Genomic DNA, 21,682 nt, shown 5'->3' on the forward strand with positions numbered 1-21,682 from the left:
AATTTATGTATCAGAAATTAAATTTTAAACAGAAGAATGTATATATATATATATATATATATACTAAGAGAAACTATTCAGATAATTTTCAATAAATATTTTCTGGATATTACTGAACTGGAATTAAAAACAAGCCTAATCAATGGGAAAAGCACATAATAGACCTTACCATGCTGGCTGCATCATTTATAGTGCTAATAATACACTTCAATTGCATAGAAATATTTGATACAGTAATGTGGATTTTTTATGTTAAACTTTGATTTTTATTATTTAGACAGTGATTTTGTCTTTTAAGAACTGAGGAAGGAGATAGGTCCTGAAAATGTATTATTCACTACTGAACAATAAAAATGGGTCACTAGGGTAAGATCCTTCTCATATTTTACTGTTAGATAACATCATTATTGCACAAAAGCAATTGTATTCATATTACCAACAAAATCATTTTTTTTATCATCATTTAGAACCATTTACACTACATTTGGTTTTGAATTTTTATAACAATTCTAACTAGCACTCTCTGGTATATAGCATTAAATGTAATCAATATTGTCTAATTAAAAAAAAATCATTCCTATAATTAGACAATTTTTTTTAAATTTCTATACTGATATATTTGCCAGTATAAAGACTCAATATAATCATAAAACATAAGAAAAACCTAAAAAATTTGCTCAGACCTATAGAATAAAAAAAACAAAACATAAAAAAAAACTATTACAAAAAAATTATGTAAATTCTGAATGTTACTAATTATATCTAACAATAAATGATGTCAATAAAATAATATAAATTACTCATGTGTATGCTATATAATTAGTAATTACATAATTATTATAATAGTATTATTATATGAGGGGTCAGCGGAAAAACAAGAAATGTCACAATATGCAATAATATTAAAGATTTCATACCTTTATAGCAGGTTCTGTTAGCTAAATAAGTTGAAAAAAAAAAATTGTTTATTATACTATCTCTCTTTTTCCTGTTTAGCCTCCGGAACCACCGTAAGGTATTACTTCAGAGGATGAATGAGGATGATACTAATGAATGTAAATGAAATGTAGTCTTGTACAGTCTCAGGTCAACCATTCCTGAGATTATGTGGTTAATTGAAACCCAACCGCAAAAAACACCAGTATCCATGATCTAGCATTCAAATCTGTATAAAAGTAACTGTAGTGAAGGCTAAGTGAAGGCTTCACTAGGATTGAATCTTAGAACTCTCAACTTCAAAATCAGCTGATCTGTCATGATGAGTTAGCCACTAAACAAACCCAGTAGTATTATATTTAACTGTAATAAATCAACTTAAAAAAAATATATCAAGTTCATTTATTAAAGTTAATTGTGACAGTACAGTATAATAAACAATTTTCTTTTAAATATTCCAAAATTATTTTAAATTTAATCTTAATTTTTTAAGCTAATAAAATACGAATGTCCAGTTCTTTGAGACACTTATCTTGATTAATGTATTATTACTGATTTTCATTTACTATAAATATTTTGATATTTTTATTTTTCATTGCAATTTTAAAATACTGATATGCTTTTCTGTTTTTTTGTATAAATAGAGATGATGTAACCTTGCCAGACTCCTTCTTACCATTAACCTCAGAGTAACAATAAAATATAATATCACTGCCACTTAATGAATGAATATTAAATCTTCTGAATGAATAATAAATAATATAAGTGAATATTGACAATAGTCTTTTATTACAGATGTTGTTTTTGGATAGGTTTGGTAAACTCACATTTTTTTCTGATAATCCACAGCTACACCTAAGACTGTTTTCTCCTTCTTTGCTAACTTAACAATTTTCCTTTTATGGTTATAAAATATTTTAGCTTTTTTAAAGATGCAAATTATGATTATTGTAAATTTTATTACTTTATTTTCTTTGTTCTGTGATTTCAAAATTGACAAAGATAGTCATATATATCACAAACTGAACATGAATCTGTACATGGATACTTGAATGATATATAGACTTTTCATTAAACATTTTTTTTATAACAATTGTATGAGACATGTTTTTATAATTATTATGTTTTTTAAACACTGTACATTTTGGTTACACTTACATCTTCTGGCAAGTAAATTTCACTGGAGAGATGTGCACCGTAATGGCTAAGTCTACTTAAACATTTGAAAGATTTCAGGCAATTCATTACTGCATTCTGTGTATCAATATTAATGCTTCTACGAGTGTCTGATGTTATGCTCCTTTTATTCTTCAGTGATACATCAGAACACTTTATAGCTTTTTATATGTATTCTAATTTTCCCTTATTCATTCCAAAAATTAATAAAAAAAAGCTTTAAAACAATATGAAACTTCAACATTAAAACAGCCTTGATTTTCTCGTACAACTTTCATTAGTATGAGAAAGTAAGATCTTTGTATTTAGAACAAATTTTCAGGTAAATAGGATTTCCTTCTCCCAACTAGATAATGGTAATCTATTAGTCAAATACAAATTTTACTCATTAGTAGATTATATGGAATTAAAATTAAGTAGTAAAACTATGTTCCTCAGAATTACATTCTCTAACATTTACAGTTACAGCTTCCCCAGTTTTTTTGAATTTAATATTATTTTCTTCATTACATCTGACATCCTACCTATTGCAGTTCTTTTCTTACTTGTTTTTTTCTTAGTAAACAAAATATTTTTATGGTCTGAATCAGAATGATCAACAAGCATAACTACTATTGCACATACGCACGCGTGCATGTGGGTGTGTGTATGTGTGTAAAACATAATAATTATATTATAATATAATTATAAAAATATAACACACAAAAGTTACTAAACGGTAACAAAATAAGCAATAACAACAAACTATAAACCTAGTTATAAAGGAAGCCCACAACATATCAAACAACAAAGCTAGTCTGAACGACATACGTAAGAGCTTAATGCAAGAACAATACCAGTTACTAATCCCTTATTTTAACATACTTTGATACATTAATATAAAACATTAAAAACTAAAACGTTAATAAACAACAAAGTCTTTTTTTAATCAGACAAAACAAGTATATACATAATCATATGTAATAACAATAAAATTAACAATTACACAAAAATAATTTGGTAAACAAAGTTAATTTAATAAAATAAAGGATTCATCAACCAAATTTTTAAGAAAAGAGAAAACTTATGAAAAGAGTGGGACAACCACTCAATAAAGAAATAATTATAATAAAAGAAATCATATAAAGTTATATCCGTATCAACCATCAGCCCAGAAGTTAAAAAAAAATAAACCTGACCCATCTATACTGCCTCAAAAGAAACTATTTTAAATCTTTATCCTTTTGGATTTTATTACAATGATTCATACAACTGTTAAAATATTTGTTTATCAAAGAACTGATGGAGGTTCTGCTTAAAATATGAGTAGATTCCTTAATTTACATGTATTTATTTTACATGTAATTCCAAAATTTACATGTACGCTCATAATAATGATGCAGGATACTGCAAAAACCAGTTATTGAAAATTAATGTGGTACATTTAACTATAACTAATCTAATTACTGTCTTTTGGTGGTTTATATTTCATATAATATTAAATACATATATACACCCACACCCATACCCCCCGCACGCACAAGCACGCACGCACGCACGCACCCAACACACACAAGGAACATTCAATAATTAACAAGGCAAATGATGTAGAGAAAAAACGTTTCGTTCAATGACAATGAAACTTTTTGAGGGTCAAGTTGGCAACCTTGGGAACACATCTAATCAGTTGTTCAATCATAATTAATCTAAGTATAACCTCTTTGTTGATTTCAGAATGTCAGCTCTGCTTGAAACGTGTACACTGGAAGAGCAACGATCAGTGATAAGATTTTTGCTATCAGGTGTGAAACAGGCAGAAATTTACTCAAGAATGTTGAAACAGTATGATGAAAAGTGTATAAACTACAGAAACGTTTATAAGTGGGTGAAAGTTTAATTCAAGCACAACAAGTGTGACTAATCTCAATCGCTCTGGAAGATAAGTTGAAATTTTATTTACTGTGTTGAAAAATCGTAAATGAACTTATTCACAAAGACAGACAAGTCAAAATTTCCCAAATTGCTTGTTTGTGTAATATTAGTATTGGAAATACACATTCAATCATTCATGACATGCTGAATTATCGCAAAACGTGTTTTAGATGGATTCCAAGACAGTTGACTCAAGCCCATAAACACACCCGGATTCATATTTGTTCTGAGCTCAAAGAACGGTTTGAAGCAGAAGGTAATGAATGACTTTCTAGATCACATAATAATCTGTGATGAAACATGGATACACCAATTTGAGCCTGAATCTAAATGGTAAAGCCTTGAATGGAAACATACAGATTCACCCACCAAAAAAAATTCAAAACTCACATGTTGATGGTTTTCTGGGATTCACAAGGTCCAATTTTTAGTGAATATTCATAAGAACAACATACCGTGGATAGTAAGTACTATTCTAACATGTTCCAACAGAAAGTGAGACCTGCGATAAGGTGAAAATGTCTGGGCACTCTCTCAAAAGATATGATTCTCCTGCATGACAACATGCATCCCACATCGCTCAGAGAACAGAAGAAATGCTCAAGAAGTTGGGTTGGGATGAGTTGCCACATCCTCCTTACAGCCCAGACCTGACCCCATCCGATTTTCATTTGTTCAGCCTGCTCATAGACTTTACGCAGCAAGAAGTTTGACGATAACAAAGTGGCCAGAAACACAGTACAGGAACGGTTCTTCAAACAGCAAGGTAAGGACTCCTACACTGCAGGAATCAGAAAGCTCACAGAACAGTGGGATAAATATCTAAATGTTGCTGGAGACTATGTTGAAAATTAGTGTAAGTTTCATTATCACTGAGTAAATTGTTTTTTCTCTACATCAATTTGTCTTGTTAATTATTGGCGCGTGTGTGTGTGTGTGTGTGTGTGTGTGTGTGTGTGTGTGTGTGTGTGTGTGTGTGTGTGTGTGTGTGTGTGTGTGTGTGTGTGAAAGGAAAGTACAATACAACATTAATACAAACCAAATAAAATCATGCATAATATTTTAATAGAAAAAATATAAATAATTCCCATTTTATTCCACATATAATCTACTTACACTTACTTATTCTGTTTTCTGATTGGAATTAGGTTTTTCAGTGCTGGATGATACTTTGAAATTCCTCTTCCAGGCACATACTGAAGTGAAGTTTTATGATATATTCCTTTATACTGATACCTTCCTTTAGATACATCACCTCGTTTAAATGTACATAAACCAGGTGTTTTAAAATCCCCAAATCTAATTAAAAAGAACAAGTAAAATAAAAAAATGTGAAAACATTAATTTTACATCTTATTATTCAAATTTTTTATTTTCTATGTCATCTTAATAGCTACTACACACCATAAACAAGTAACACAAAATTCTGCTATATCGAGTCTAATTCAGTACAGCCTAATTCAATAAGTACTAAACTTTTTAATTTTATTTCAGTATACTTAATTATTTTAAACAATATTTTTAAACAAAAAATTACATCTGTAAAGAATTCTGTAGTTTGTCAATGAAAAATGAAATCTGTGTTCCAAGTTGAGATGGTCTTCTATTCAGAAAACATTGTTTTTTTCATGAAAAGATGGTTAAAAGAACATAGTAATAAAAAAAATCTTTAAATCATAGTTCAAATAATTATTTCATTTGGAAAAAAATTACAATTTTTGAGAGATTGTAAAGATTAATTAACTAAGCTGAAAACTACAATAACTGTAAGATGAACTCTATTACATAGATTCTATGAACATTTACTTCAAACAATCTATTGGCTGTTAACTAATCATATCAACCTTTACTTGCCAACATAAAGATAAAAATACCCTCTTAACATAAATTATCAACAAAGCCCTTTTATCAATAAAACTACTTAAAAACAATGAAAGACCACTATCTCCAAGCAGAGCAGTCAAACACTATGATCTACTACTATCATATCAAACACTATGATACCAAGCAGTTGTAAGAGTTTGATATGCAGCATAACACTCCAAATTATAAGTCATTTTCAGGAATAACATAGTTCCCATTCAAGGCCTACTAGGTTAAATGAAAAGTGAGTAATTGATATCAATAACAGGTATTTTATTCAGAGCACATTCAGCAAAATGACAGCCAAGATTGGAAATATTTATTCAATGATAATATCAACAGCTCTGTGCAACTCCCAGTATGGAGAGGTAATAAAAATAAGTTGCGATACAACTCAAAGAAAATATCATTTACCACAACAAACAACTTTTTCTTTGAGCAATCTGTTAGTCTTGTTTAATAGATTAAGCAGGTCATTACACGGAATGGTCATATAGGTGTGATTTATGGTCATTATAGGAATGGTCATAGTTATTTAGACATACTATTTTTACTTATAAGTATACAAAATAAGCTAAATATCAGGCCTCATTATATGGTTTCTTTTACTGCAAAAATGTCATCCAAAATCACTTTAAAAATTCATCACCACAAAAACATCTTGAGAGAGCAAATTAGTGGATCCATACTGCAAAGTAGTCACAGCTTAATTAATTTTCAAAATAATAGGTAAAATGACACTTTTAATTTAACAATATTTGCATTAGAAACAACATACTTTAACAAGAAAAAAATTAAAACATATTTTACTTAGTAAAGACTTAAAAGCTTCATTAACAAAAGAAATTAAAGTAAATACCCATCCTCTAAATTAGTATGCAGATCTACTTCTTGCCAAATATGTTCATTCTCATAATCAGAATCACTGGAATCAGGCTCATCAGTTTTGTGAACCATCTGTAGATTTTTAACCAAAACGAACCTGAAAGCTTAAAAGAATTATTTATTTAACTACAAATTAAGGCAGAAAAAATTATTGCTAAACAGATATAAAAAATGAAAATCAAAAATAACATAAATAAATAAGAGATATTTGTTAAAAAAAAAACAAACTGGTTTTTTATGTATAGATAATAATTCTTTCTAATGCTTTCAATAAATTTAAATGCCTAACTCTATAAAAAATTACATTAAAAAATTGTTATTTAATAATCTACATTAACTATTTACAGTTGAACTGTGTTTTAATGTTAAAAAATGAAACAAAATTGTAGAACATACACATTTAACTTAAAAATTTGTTTAATAAAAGTGCATAGAGTAGAGCATGTTGAGTAACATTAAATTATATATATTTAAGCACTAGCTTTTTCTTTTTCCTGTTTAGCCTCCGGTAACTACCGCTTAGATAATTCTTCAGAGGATGAATGAGGATGATATGTATGAGTGTAAATGAAATGTAGTCTTGTACATTCTCAGTTCGACCATTCCTGAGATGTGTGGTTAATTGAAACCCAACCACCAAAGAACACCGGTATCCACGATCTAGTATTAAAATCCGTGTAAAAATAACTGGCTTTACTAGGACTTGAACGCTGTAACTCTCGACTTCCAAATCAGCTGATTTGGGAAGACGTGTTAACCACTAGACCAACCCGGTGGGTTATTTAAGCACTAGCTAATCTTCCAGAACTTCTCCACCTTATCCAGTTTGTTCAATGTTAACATCTTACAGATAAAGGAAAGAAATTTCACTTTTTGCAAACTTTTCTACCTACATGCATTGACGTATTCTTAAAAGTCTTAACTTGGCCTTATTATGTATAAAGAGAAAATTAAATATTATAAACAAATCAATAATTTAACTTTCTGGTTCAGTTTAACCTGATTACCTGATTAATGATAATTCTTTTTCTACTCTATAACCTTCATTCACTCATTCATCAAAATTTCCTTCCATTCGCAAACACAGAAACTTAATACTGTTCAGTTGCTGCTTCCGAAAGTTTGGGTTACGGATTACTCAAATAACCCTAAAATTTCTTAGTGAGAAACAGTTTTTTTTTTTTTTTTAATCTAAATCAAAAACCTAAAAATCATTTGTGACAACTTTTGTTTGAAATAATTTGTACAATTTGACTAAGGACCCTGGTAAATAGTTAATATTTTCTTTTCATTTTCTGACAAAGTAATTAAAATGATTGATGCGTTACAACATTGGAAATACTTATCTGGATTTGGTACAGAACAAAGCATAAATCAAATACTTTTAAAAATTCTATATTACTATTACTGAAAATGGGATCAATTTCTAAATTACACTACATTTCATTATACGTATGAATTTAAACATTTTATTTCTATTTCACTTTTCTATCCTATTTATTACAACTATGAATACTGTAAAAAGCATACTAATTATAAACTCTATTTAAGGTTGCTCTGAAAGTTAATATAAGTTAAATAATTTCTAAGATAGATATGCACAGGATTACAGGAAATTTTTGAATGATGATTAAATCTCAAAACAGATATAACACTTTTCTGAAAATTCATTCAAACTTAATTACACCATTCAGTCAACTATCTGAGGAGCTGGCTAACACAAACTTCTAAAGGTAGAGATCTTGAATTTAACAGAGAAGTTATCTAATCTAACAACCCGACCAATAAAAAAAATTTAACCTATCAAAGAGAGTTTTAGCACTAGGATTATCATACAGCACTTAGGAAATTATGAATTTTTTTATGAAATTATGAAATGGAGTTTCACTGTCCCTAATTTTATGAAAAATAAAAAAATCTAGTTAATATTCATAAAATTATACTATGTCTGAGTTGTTATGAAAATATCAATTCATAGTTTCAATACTCCTGGTATTTTTTCTCTATCAGAAAGAGAAATGTAAGAGATAGTACAACAAAGAAATGAAATTTAAGCCAAATGCTCACTAATTCAAACAAAGAATTTCATAACACAGGAGTACAAAAGTACTTACAATAAACTGGAGGAAATAAAGCTTGCAAATTAAGTAGGGATATTCTACAAGTACAGACTCTACAGAAAAGTTTCTACAGTTCTTGAATAAATAAACAACCAACTGTTTAAACATTTGTGTTACTTCTTATCTACCCAATTTTAAATAAATGTATTTAATTACTGGTAATTTATTTTGATGTTTCAGTAATCATGATTTTAATTTTGTTCATTTCACATGGATTCAACAATGAATATAAAATAATAATATTAGTCAGCTCACAAATAAAGCTTTCATCTTTTCTACATGTTTTCAGATATAAGAAAATAAAAGATATAAAATTATCAAAACCAATGACTGCTATCAGTTTTTAATAATATATTAAAAATTTAATACATCAGAATTGCTTTGACATTTTTCATAATAATGAAACTCAAAAGGCTTTGTATTAATTTTTACATAGTAAATGTTAATTAGTAATAAAAGTGTTAAAATAATTGCAATTGTTTCAACAAGCTTTATCTGGATCACAACTTACTTTCTGACTTTTGTTTACTGTAAAATGTTTTTTGTTGCAATACATGTTTATCTTTATATTAATTTTTTTTTTTAATTCTTAAGTAATTAGATTATTTAAGGTGAATGAATCAGATTAATCAGAGTTATTTCATGCATGAATCCTTCTCCATTCATCCGAAGCGGATGTCTAAAATTATAACTAAACCAACCTTTAACATTGAATCTCTTTACAACAAATACGTAGTCTGCGAAGAAACAATCAAAGATACCATTAACTTCAACAAATCTATCTATGTGGATATAAACAAAATGCATATACGAGGTCTGTAAATAAGGTAACGAGTCTAGTTTTTTTTTTTTTTTTTGGCAGCCAAAGTGGCAACACTGTAAAGTTACTAGTAAATATATGATTATATGAAATGCTGATTTATATTAGGTATTAATATTTTTAGTTTATTGTTGCCACAAGAGACGTAATTACAAATATTTTGTGAAACAATTTTTGTTGTGTATCATAAAAACAAGTGATACTAATTATGAGCAACGTTGTGTAATCAAGTTTCGTGTTAAACTCTGCTACTGAAACTTTTTCAAAGTTGAAAAGGGCATATGGAAATGACGCTTGGTCACAAGCTCAAGTTTTTAGGTGGTACAAAGCATTTTCAGATGGCTGGGAATAAGTTGCAGACGATCCATGCTCTGGAGGACCTTTAACATCAAAAGGTGACAATATTGAGGAAATCAGAGACTTGATACGCTACAACCGGCAATTAACTCTCTGAATGATTGCAGAACAATTAAATTTGAACCATACCACAGTCCATCAACAAATTTTGACAAACAAATTGGACATGAAAAATGTTTGTGCAAAATTGGTCCCAAAAAACATTACTGTTGAACAGAAAAAAAAGCGTGGAAGTGTACCACGATCTTCTAAGATGAACTGAGACTGATCCTGATTTTCTAAAAAATGTTATTACTAGTGATGAATCTTGGATATTTGAGTATGACCCAGAAACAAAACACCAGAGTAAGAAGTAGCACACTTCAAACTCACCATATACCTAACAAGCAAAAATGAGCAAATCAAAAATCTAAACCGCGCTAATTTGTTTCTTTGATAGTAATGGCATTGTTCGTAAGGAGTTTTTTCCTACAGGACAAACTGTAAATCAATATTTTTATTGAAAAATTCTTGAAAGATTGTGGAAAAGAGTTGTCCGTGTGAGACCAGCCATCAAAGACAACTGGATCCTGAATCATGACAATGCACCTTGTCACACTGCACTCTCAATTAATGAGTTTTTAGCAAAGAAAAACATTCCTGAAGTCCCTCAACCACCTTATTCACCTGACTTGAGTCCCTGTTCCCGACTTTAAATAAAAGCACCTAAAAGGACCTTATTTTGGAACAGCAGAAAAAATGTTTAAAAATTTAACCGAACACCTGAAGGATATTACGGTTTCTCAGTTCCAACACTGCGATGAAGAGTGGGAAAACCTTTTGAAGCGTTGCGTAGCTTCCCAAGGGAACTATTTCGAAGGTGATAGAGTACATATATAATTGGATTGTAAATAAAAGGTTTTTTGAACCAGACTGTACTTTATTTACAGACCTCGTATACGAGTTCAACTACTCCATAATGAAGAAAAAAGGTGGATCTAAAATACAATCACTCAACACAATGGTCAGTTTGGATACGGACACCTTTATCTACAAACTTCAAATCTACAACTTTTATGAGAATACATGAAGCGATGATTCCGTTGACCATTTTGATTTCAGACTATCCAAAAGAACCTCAAACCATTTAATTGTTAACAGTCCCAGTAAAATTCAAAACAATCTTTGAATTTAGTCTTCTATATATTCAAAGACGAGACAAACGGCAAGGTGGTTTCGAGTACATAGAGCTAAAATTAAGAGTGCACACTACGCACCACCAGCAATAAAATACCGAAACGTAGCAATAAAAAGGCAAAACGTGTTAAAACAAAACTAAGCGAAATCACTTTCGACGACTACAGAGTCAACGACGGGATCGTTCCTTGAACGATCCCGTCATTGAAATCAATAGAACCATGAAACTGTACAGGTTGACAAAAAAACTGCCTCAACATTACGGTAACCAACAACAAAATTTTCGTCATCTTCGATGACAAACGAGTAACTATAGACAGAATAAACCTCTCGTATGGATCACTGCTATATACCTCTGGAATCGTCTGCTGAAAGAATGTAAATAAAACGCCATGACAGATTATTTTTATAAATTCGTAATTCCAATTCCGATAAAAAGGAAGATTGCTGATGCAATGGTGTGGCCTACACGTCCAAACTGGAAAACTACATGAACCACCTACAGGCAGACGACATAAAAGAGTGGTACAATTCCAAGGTCAACGCTTGTTAAAGGAATTACACTCTAGTCCACTAATTCCGAAAGGAAACCGTCTACTGCAGAGCGTTTTAATTGGACGCTGATAGCGAAGATGTTGGAAAATTTCTCGGAACAAGGATCATATACATCATGTAGATGACTGATAAGTACCTAATCGAAAAATTTGTCCGTCGTAAAGGTAACAAGTTATTGTCATTTGAACGGTGCCTGGGATTAGATATATCGTACTGTTCCTGAGTCGATAAAAACAACATCGTATTCAAACTATAGATGGAAACATGTATTTATAGCGATGAGGTTTGTAAAACAGAAACAAACTTTTTAGCAAACGGTTAATTATGATTAATCGTTTGCTAATTATAATAACGTTAATGTTTCCGGCAACGGCTTAAAACGAAGAATAAGACCCGGTTGCCAAATGCGATCAGCTGCTTCGTTTGAGGCACCTCGGGCTGAGGCAAGACTAACGTCGTCTTTAATTTACTCTTCCATCTGAACGGACTGCGTTTCAAAAATATTTACGTACATTTCAGGTCATATCAAAACAAATACCGGTTTCTAAAGATGGCCGTCAGATCCATACCCGAGATCGGTTACCTTCTCGGTTACAACTTTGGTTACTCGGAAAACAAGAAGGTTACATCATCGGAAGAAGTCAGAACGGTCATGACATTCGCTGACATTAAATAAAATCAGGATATAATAGAAATATCGATTTCTTTTACCTGACTGTCGTAATTACAGACGCCTAGCCGGATTGATCAGAAACAACTATAACTTCCTTATCCTTTTCAAACAAATTGAAAAAAATGCGCAGAATATATACAACGATCAGCAAGAATCGATATGCCATTCAACAACTTTGATTATGCTCTCTGGCTTGGAACAAGAAACAATGATCAAGAAGCAGAACCAGAATAGAACTACAGTTCTTGCTCCAATGGAACAAGATCGAAGCCGTTGTTGTAGCAATAACAGTTACCTTTAACAGTGTTCTTTTAGCTTTAAGACGCCGGTTGATTTTACCAGTATTCATTTCGATAACGGCAATATCATATTTAATTAGTCATAGCTAATATTACATAATAATGGCGATCATGGTAAAGGATGAGAGGTTAAAGCTGGAATTGACCAGATCGCATGAGTCGATCAAGCGCACACATTCGGGTGACGTACAAAACCATAGCCAAGAAGTAGGAAACAATAATCAAGACGTTCAAGCCACAGATCAAACCACCAGAGGAAATCAAGAGTCGTTGCAGCTCAATAAAATGTTGAAAGAACATACAATATTAGTGGCTATACAAAAGAAACTACAACCACTGCGTCCCACATCTCTATACCTTCGACGAGCGCAGGGATGGAACATGAGACAAGCAATGTGTGGCTGCCGCAATGAATCTTGAAGCTTAGACTACGACGGCTGGTATGGAGAAAGTTATCCAATTGAAAACATTCAGTTTAGTTTTCACGTGCAGAAGAAAATTGTTTTCTTGCAAATAGAACTTATTGTTTTACGTTACTAGATGGTATTACGGATTACTTTTAAATATTTTCTAATTCTGCTGTTTATACTTTATATATGATAAAGAAGTATTTTACCATAAAAAGAAATGTAAGGTGTATTTTTTAAAAATGTAGACCTATTCTCAACAACCCACCGGGTTGGTATAGTGGTTAACGCGTCTTCCCAAATCAGCTGATTTGGAAGTCGACAGTTCCAGCGTTCAAGTCCTAGTAAAGCCAGTTATTTTTATATGGATTTGAATACTAGATCGTGGATACCGGTGTTCTTTGGTGGTTGGGTTTCAATTAACCACACATCTCAGGAATGGTCGAACTGAGAATGTACAAGACTACACTTCATTTACACTCATACATATCATCCTTATTCATCCTCTGAAGAATTATCTAAACGGTAGTTACCGGAGGCTAAACAGGAAAAAGAAAGAGGCCTATTCTCAACAAGAATTATAATTACGTCAGCAGACAGACGCTAAGTGATAAATTAACTAACATTATAATTATCTATAAATTATATTATTGAATATAAACATATTCTAATAAATCTATCTTGATTTTATTTATTGTAAAAATGAACACGAAGCCGGGTATTATAACTCAGGAAATGAGTCACCTTTCTTAGAATCACATCAAGAAACAATATATCTATATTTTTTGCTATGTGCTCTTTTACTAAAAAAAACCATGACGATCTCAGAATATCTCCGTACCACTTGGATTTAAATCCTACCAAGATTGTTTGATCAATAGTAAAAGGATACGTAGCAAGTTGTAACGTAACTTTTGATATCAAAGATGTTCAAAGACTATGCGTAATTAAAATGGGCGACAAGAATTTAAAAAAATTGGAAGGTGTACTGTTATAAGTTAAGGAAGCAGAAGCTGAATATGTGAGACAGAACACATTATTGACAATACTATGGAAATAATTATTTTTTTACAAGATAGTGATAGTGTCAGAGACGATTGCGATGATGATTCTGATAACAGTAATCTCGGAAATTCTAATATTTCTTGTGAACTGGATGGCATTTACCCTCTTTAATTTAAATAGTTTTATTTTGTTCTTAATTAGTTTCTGCTGTAATTTCTGATTACATTATTTATTGTAACATAAAAACATATGTACTATTTAAAAAAACTTCAAATTTGACATAGCTTTTACATATATATATGTATAATTAAATAAAATTAAATTTAAAAATGTAATAATGTTTTTGAACATTATTACATTATATTGAGGTGATTAAAATTTCAAAAATTGTGTTTTGCGATCCAACGCTAACACCATAATACATCTTACGAAGGCCTATTCACAGGTAATAAAGCAAATGTTACGCTAAAAAGATAGTAGAATGATTAGAATTGCGGCTAACGCTGCCACGGCACCAAGCATCAAGATTGGTTACACTGCCTACACTTAGTGAAAAAGAAGCAGATAATAAGAGCGAAACGGCTATCGAAGAGAAGGCGTATGATACTGTGAACAGAAAGCAAGAATGTTTCAACTGGGAGAAGCGTTAAATCCTAGAAGAGGATTATGAAACGGACCATGTGTTTAAAATCAGGAGCGTTAAATGTCAGTGATGTATGAGAAAACAAACCCGCGAGATTCTACCAGAATGCATATTGAAGAGCAAACGTTTCAGTTACCAGACAATCTGTTTCAACTATTGATCCACAAAGACTTTGATAAGATCAAAATAAGATATAAAAAATTGGTAATCTTTTTCCACACCTCTCATACGCATGAGTTTTCAGCAACGACGCAGAGCAATAGCAATACGTGAACCGTGCAGACTGCATCTCAAGAGAAAAAGCCATGTTACGTGATATTTCTCAATCAACCGACCAAAAACCACGTCCAGATTTGACCGCTGCATGGTAAAGATTCTAGATATTCTGGAATTCTATGAAGAATCAAGCTAAAAGATTATTGTCCGAATGAGAGGTGACACCAGTAAAATGTACAGAATGCTCATTAAGATTTCTAAGATTAAATTAATTAAAATTTAATTTAGATTAAGATTATTAAGATTATATAAGATTTCTAGAAATCTGATTACGGCAGGGAAGACAGCGAACCGGTTTATACGTACATACATTTCCTAATAGTGTATTTCTTATACGTCGTCGACTGTTCCCAACAAAATAATCGCTGAAATCTGACTATAGATTTGAACATGAACTGTGGAACCGATAGCTCTATACCCGTCAATACGACATATTGTGTGCTGATACGTAAAACGTTAGCACAGTATGCACCGCTCACCGGTACCTGCAAACGATAAAGTACGGGGTTACGTCGACTCTTCTGACTGCGTTTTGTTTTCTGTTTATCGTATTGCCATAAGAAGCAACGTTACACACAAAAGCGGCAGGAAACTCATTTAACTTATCCGTTGGTTTACGACAGGAAACTCACCTAACTTGTCTGCTGGTTTATTTTTTATTCTACGACACATGCAAATTAACCGTACCGCAACACACCGGCACGAACTGGTACACGTTCGATCACCCTTATGTAATGTGACCGCCCGCTACGTCAAAATGCAGTGATAGCGATAAAGTAACCGCCGAGGTATCCGTTGCTGCAGCTGAGTGATTACATTTCTACTAATTCTAGGCAATCAATTAAGCTACTTTCTGCTATGATACTTCAATTAATTTTATGGCAGTCAGATCTGTCCTCCATCGTCAACTGGTGGGCGTGAGGTCATAGTGTTCCAGAAGAGGTTATTATACAATACTATTTCTGCTTTAAAAGCTAACTTTGCTGACGTTCAATTTTATTCGCATCCACCTGAAGATGGTAATAACATAATCAAACATTACAAGTCAGTACTCGGCGTAACACATTTGAGATATTTTCATTATGGCTGTTAATAACATGATTACTTTATAATGATATCTTCATAAATTATCTCAACGATTAAACTCGAATAACAAACCAAACCCTCTAATACAGTCTGTAAGTTTAAGTCTAAAGAATCCAGTATTAAATAAACTTTATGTTATAATAGTTTTAACATAGATTTGAATGACCGTTACGAGTATATTTTTATTTTATCAATCAGGACTCAATTAATATGGTACTGCCTCAAGAATTATCAAATTGAGTTCGATATAAATCATTACTACCAAACTTTGTAAATTATCTCCCAGACAGGTTATAGTAGCCTGTTACGAAGCGCTAAAATATCTCATATCAAAAAGTCTGAACGTCAATAAGAATGAAAGATAACGAGCAACCTTTTTAAAATAATAATAAATATGATACCGATTAAAAAACAAAGTGCTCAAAAAAATAGCAAGAAAATGTTTCATTCAACAGCACATAAGTGCAATACAATATACTACAAATAAAACCCAAGAATGGTGCATTAGAAGGAAAAAACAGCAGCCGTACGCTACGTAGAACTCATACTGGATCAGAAGTAATCGATACAAATAATATGAATCCTAAACCCACCAATAGTAAAGCTGTTGATTCATATAAGCAGAGCTATTATATTTTTATTTATTTTTCCCGATTGTAGTAAATACTATTGTTACATTGTAGTAAAGAAAATCACTTCATAATCAACAAACATACAGGTACTTAAAATACACGCGTCCAAACACACAGGCGCGCGCAAATATATATTAGCCAGTCAGGACTCGCTTCGCTCGCCCAACCGTCTAGATAGATCCCAGACGCGCCTGAAGTAATACAATGAAATAAAAAGAAATACAATGAAGTAAAAAGGACTAATTTTTGTTTCTTTAATGAATATCATTAATTCACAACTTTACCCCCAAGAAGGCTAGGGCCTGGGATAACAAGGATGTAGCCCACAAATTTGAAAGCAATCGGTCGGTTGGTCGTCGCGTGATGCCGTTGCAAACAGACAGACAAACTTTTACATTTATATATTACACACAAACAAAATCAATCAACCAATTTCTTGTAGATAAAACAATATAGTTAATACGATTTAGGTCAAAAAATTCACTTATCTTTCACAATTACAATTATCAACTGCCAGGTACTCTTCATCAGTAAATTACTAGTTTAATTACATAGATAATTTAGTAAAAAGCAATTATTATTATCGTCACCAAATTATTCAGCGATAAAAAAATATATTTTTTATCTTCTATCACTCTAGAACCTATTCAATTAAAGCTTTAATATGAATTAATTTATATTAACAAAAAATAATAGCATAACCACCTGTACAAATGTAAATGATGAGAAAATGTGCACACACTAACTTTTAAATATACATATAAATTAACAGAATAATTTAAATAAAGACACGACACACAAAGATTTCTCCGACTCAAAGTTCTACTTTGATTAGATACCGCTAGTATATCTTTAGTGTCACAGCACAATAAATGATAAGAAATTCATACTAAAATTCTCAAAATTACTTTAAAATGTAGTACTTGAAAATTAACACGTGTTCTGAAATCACAGACAAAATTCACAATTCGGAATCGCGCGTGTGCGCATACACATACACACAATTTTAAATTATACTCAACTTTTATTTAATGAATGTTAAATATTCTGATTACAGCAACTAATCATTTTATTTTAAGATAGTAAAAAAATGCTCGTTAATATAAATTATACTCATATCGACTTTTTAAACGAAAAGAGAAATAAGCCAAATTTCTCCGACAACCAATTCCTCCTCCTCCTCCTCCTGTTTCCTTTGAAGAAATGTAAAACTTCTACCTTAAAGAAAAAGTCTGAAAAATATTATACAACTAAAAAGTATAAAGTACTAATAACTAAAGGTATAAAGATACCACAGATCACCGTTTACCAGGAAATCTACAATTACATAAATTACAAAATTATAGATTAAAAGTAATTTTAAAAAACCATTATCTTATATTTTAAAATAACAAAACTCCACATTTAGTAGTAAAAAAAAAAAAAAAAGTTTACCGAGATAACATGATGGTAATACTTGAAGCTTCAAGGGAAACTAATATGATAAAAATATGTACAATGTTGTTCATTAAATATTCCACGTTAAGAACCCTACCAGTTCGTAAATTTAAAAAATAAAAACATTTGAATTGGTTTTATATAATGAACAGATCTCCCCCCTTTAAATTAGGTCAATTAAATTACAGTCAAAGAAATAGGAGTGATTATTATTATATACTTACTATTACTTACTATTACTTATTATTACTTATTTATTACTACTATATACTTATTATTGTATATAGCTAGACAAAAAAATTTGTTTTTATTATTAAAACATTTGTTTTTTATTATTTTATATTGTTCAATTATTATTATTCGAATATACTATACGATAAACATACGTAATAATCAATAAATCAATAATTACAATATCACTGACTTTAAAATAATAAGGTAATCCTCTGTTCGACCTCACAAAAGAGCTCATAATAATCTACAGTTTCACCTAACTCGTCTTCATACTTAAAAATAATGTATTAGTGTACATTTGAGATCATATGAGAAAAGAGAACAAAAAAAAGGCTTTCTTGGCTTTCATCAACAAACCCTTATGCAGACGCTTTCAAAATTTTTGTAACGTAATCTACAATTTTTAAAAAAAAAACTTTTGTTGTGTAATGTCCAGTTTTTAAAAATCTTTCAACAGTAAATTTTGTTTTTACAAATTATTCAGATCATTATAAAAGAATTTGGTTTTTATTTACATTAAATAAGTACTTATCTGACAAATGTAGCAATGTACTCTTTTTAAATAAAATTCCAATTTCTCTAACTTTTCTTCGTTTTATTCAGCTTATCTTAAACGATTTTGTTAAAATAAACTTTTTTTTACAAATTTTGTTTAAAAGTTTTGTGTTCATTACCCCTTTAACTCAGTTATTGTACGTCAAACATTAAAAAAAAACACGGTTTTTACCCCAATATATTGGTTTTCACCCCAGATTTTTCAAAAAATACGGCACTGATTCTACTACTACTCCTAGTTCTGGGACCGTATTTAATTTTGGTTTAAATAGTTAGAATTTAATTTTTTTATACCGTTTTATGTTTACCTCGCCAAGATCTTTAAAACAAGGTTTCAGCTGTTACTGTTGCGATCAACATTTGTTTTGTTGGTATGAAGATAAAGACTCATTCAAGTAATGATCTGTGTCCGTAGTCTATTGAATTTAAATATAGAAAGAGTTTCTTGTGAAACCTTCGGAATTAGATGAAGGTGCGGGGACCGCGCTTCCGTGAATCGGTTAATTTGATAGTTGTGGGATGTAAGTTATGGTAGGTGGTTTGCTTGGCATTTCTCCCGCCACCACCCCATTCGGTCGCCCTAAAGCATAAGACCAAATGTCTGTGCCACAAACGGCTACTGACACTCGAAACAGTTTAGCGACCAGTGTCCTAAATAGCTCCTAGAGCTTACCTAACAGCGTGAGCAGACTAAGCGCGGTGCCAAACACCACCGGCTTACGTATCCCAGCCGCTCACTTGTCATATATTTACTAAAATGGGTAGGCGCACCCCATCAACTACTAAAAATATATATGACATCCATAAATTAAAATTTACTTTGTCTAGACAGCAATTCGCTGCCACGCCTAGGTCGCTGAATGCCAGCAAGTACCTGTCTACCATATGGTTGCTATGATCAACCGACATCAGTTGTTTACTTAAGGGAAAGACTCCTAACACACTGCTGTGGGAAGCTGACCTTGAGATATACGGCTGACCACCAGCCAATTAGGGATCAAGCGCTTTAATATGGCTGTTGGTCAGCCATATATCTCAAAAGGTCAGCTTCCCACAGCAGTGTTTTAGGAGTTTTCCCTTAAGTAAACAACTGATGTCGGTTGATCATAGCAACTTCATCAAGGAACTCCCACATAGTCCGACAATGCAGCTCTCGCCACATTGACTCGCCGTTTGTAAGTGGCCAATTTTCCCCTTGACCTCTTGTTTCGGAACCGAAACAGATATTGCTTCAAATTAACATGGTTGGTGAGCATCTGGGCATCCGTTGCCCTTAAAAACGAACTCGAGGCATACCATCCTCCCAGATCCCGTATAAACTTGTACAAGGATCTTCCCTTAGTCGTGGTGTCTCATTACAGCTGCCATGCTTCCATCGCGAGGCTCTGCAGCCTCTTCCGCAGGAGGGAGATGGGCAACTGAACGGAATTTAGATCCGGTGCATTGTGATCACCGTTCCGTTCCGGTACTGGCCCGGCCCGAAACCGCATCCCAAATACCTCGGCTTCCCTGCCTCTTCGTAATCTCCACATGGCTACCCGAACTTTCACCACTAAATCGATTGCGACAACCTTTCCCAATACGGTAGACTGTTGTTTTAAAAACACCAGTACATACAATTAAGGCTCTGCGCTGGGCACTCCTTAAATTTTGAACAGATTCATATCCTATCTATGCGCCGAAACGGGCGCCGCGTAAGAGATCATGCTTTCGAAGACACCTCGGTACATGTACATTTGACGCCAGACAACCCATAGTCCTTCCGAGCAATCCTCCTAAGTTTGTGCATCACTGAGACGGCGTTCGCCGCTACTTGCCTAATGTGGTTGCTAAATGGTAACTTTTCATCAAACAAAACACTTAGGTACTTATGAACTCTCACTCGGCTGATTACACAGCCTTTAATGGTAGGTGGTAGTGGTTGAAAGAGGCCATACGAAAATGACAGTAGGTTGTGTAAATGTCTGCCGAGGCATTTGCATCGGTTTCATACTGACAGAGACTAAACTGATGAGTGTGTCGTGTTATAAAATTTAGAGGGACAAAATTTATTGTTAAAATATCTTTAAAAACTGGACAATACATAATAATCGTAAAATAAACACAAACAAATAAAAATTACTTTGACAATAACCTTTTTTTAATAATGACAAAAATACAATAAAATTATTTCACACCCAGTAAAGCCCTAGTGGGCTAGGAATGAAAGAGGTGGAGTGACGACTGAGATCGTCACAAGACGGATGTCTTCCCCTTTGGACATCAGGATGACCATTATTTAAATGGGATATGTCCCATTTAAAATTGAGCGAAATATACGTTCTTCATTGAAATAGCCCTTCGGTACAAGGAAGAATGCCGCAAACGCATCCAGTTATTTCAATTATAAAAAAAGTTAGAGAAGGGTGTAAACTACTTTTCAGCCACCCGGTATAAACCGTATATTTATAAATAGCAGAAATAATAAAAGATAATTGTTCGGTTATAGTTTATTAGAATATAATTAATTGGACGATCAGCTCGTACAGCAGTTGCCGTACTGAATAGAAAAAAAAAAGAGATTAAAATGTGTCAAGTCCTAAGCTTATTGCCTAGCAATCCAGATTTTCTCTTTATTTATAATTTTACATTTTTCC

At 32.0% G+C, this 21,682-nt stretch overlaps 1 protein-coding gene across 13 annotated transcripts in view; it reads right to left on the minus strand.

The window, feature by feature from the left end:
- Positions 1–21,682, minus strand: part of LOC142326451 (ATP-binding cassette sub-family C member 5-like) — a 256,658-nt gene that overhangs the window by 206,872 nt on the left and 28,104 nt on the right. For 10 of the 13 annotated variants that reach the window (XM_075369080.1, XM_075369052.1, XM_075369075.1 and 7 more), the window contains exons 2-3: positions 6,746–6,875; positions 5,146–5,322 (exon numbers count right to left, since the gene is read on the minus strand). In XM_075369080.1, the coding sequence (XP_075225195.1) occupies positions 5,146–5,322; positions 6,746–6,843 (275 nt within the window). In that variant the 5' untranslated portion in view covers positions 6,844–6,875. Of the gene's footprint in view, positions 1–5,145; positions 5,323–6,745; positions 6,876–17,525; positions 17,664–21,682 lie in introns of those variants that run through there. The other 3 variants (XM_075369007.1, XM_075368990.1, XM_075369001.1) reach the window with 3 other exon arrangements.

Source organism: Lycorma delicatula, chromosome 1 (assembly GCF_047948215.1).
Source record: "Lycorma delicatula isolate Av1 chromosome 1, ASM4794821v1, whole genome shotgun sequence".
Lineage (NCBI taxonomy): Eukaryota > Metazoa > Arthropoda > Insecta > Hemiptera > Fulgoridae > Lycorma > Lycorma delicatula.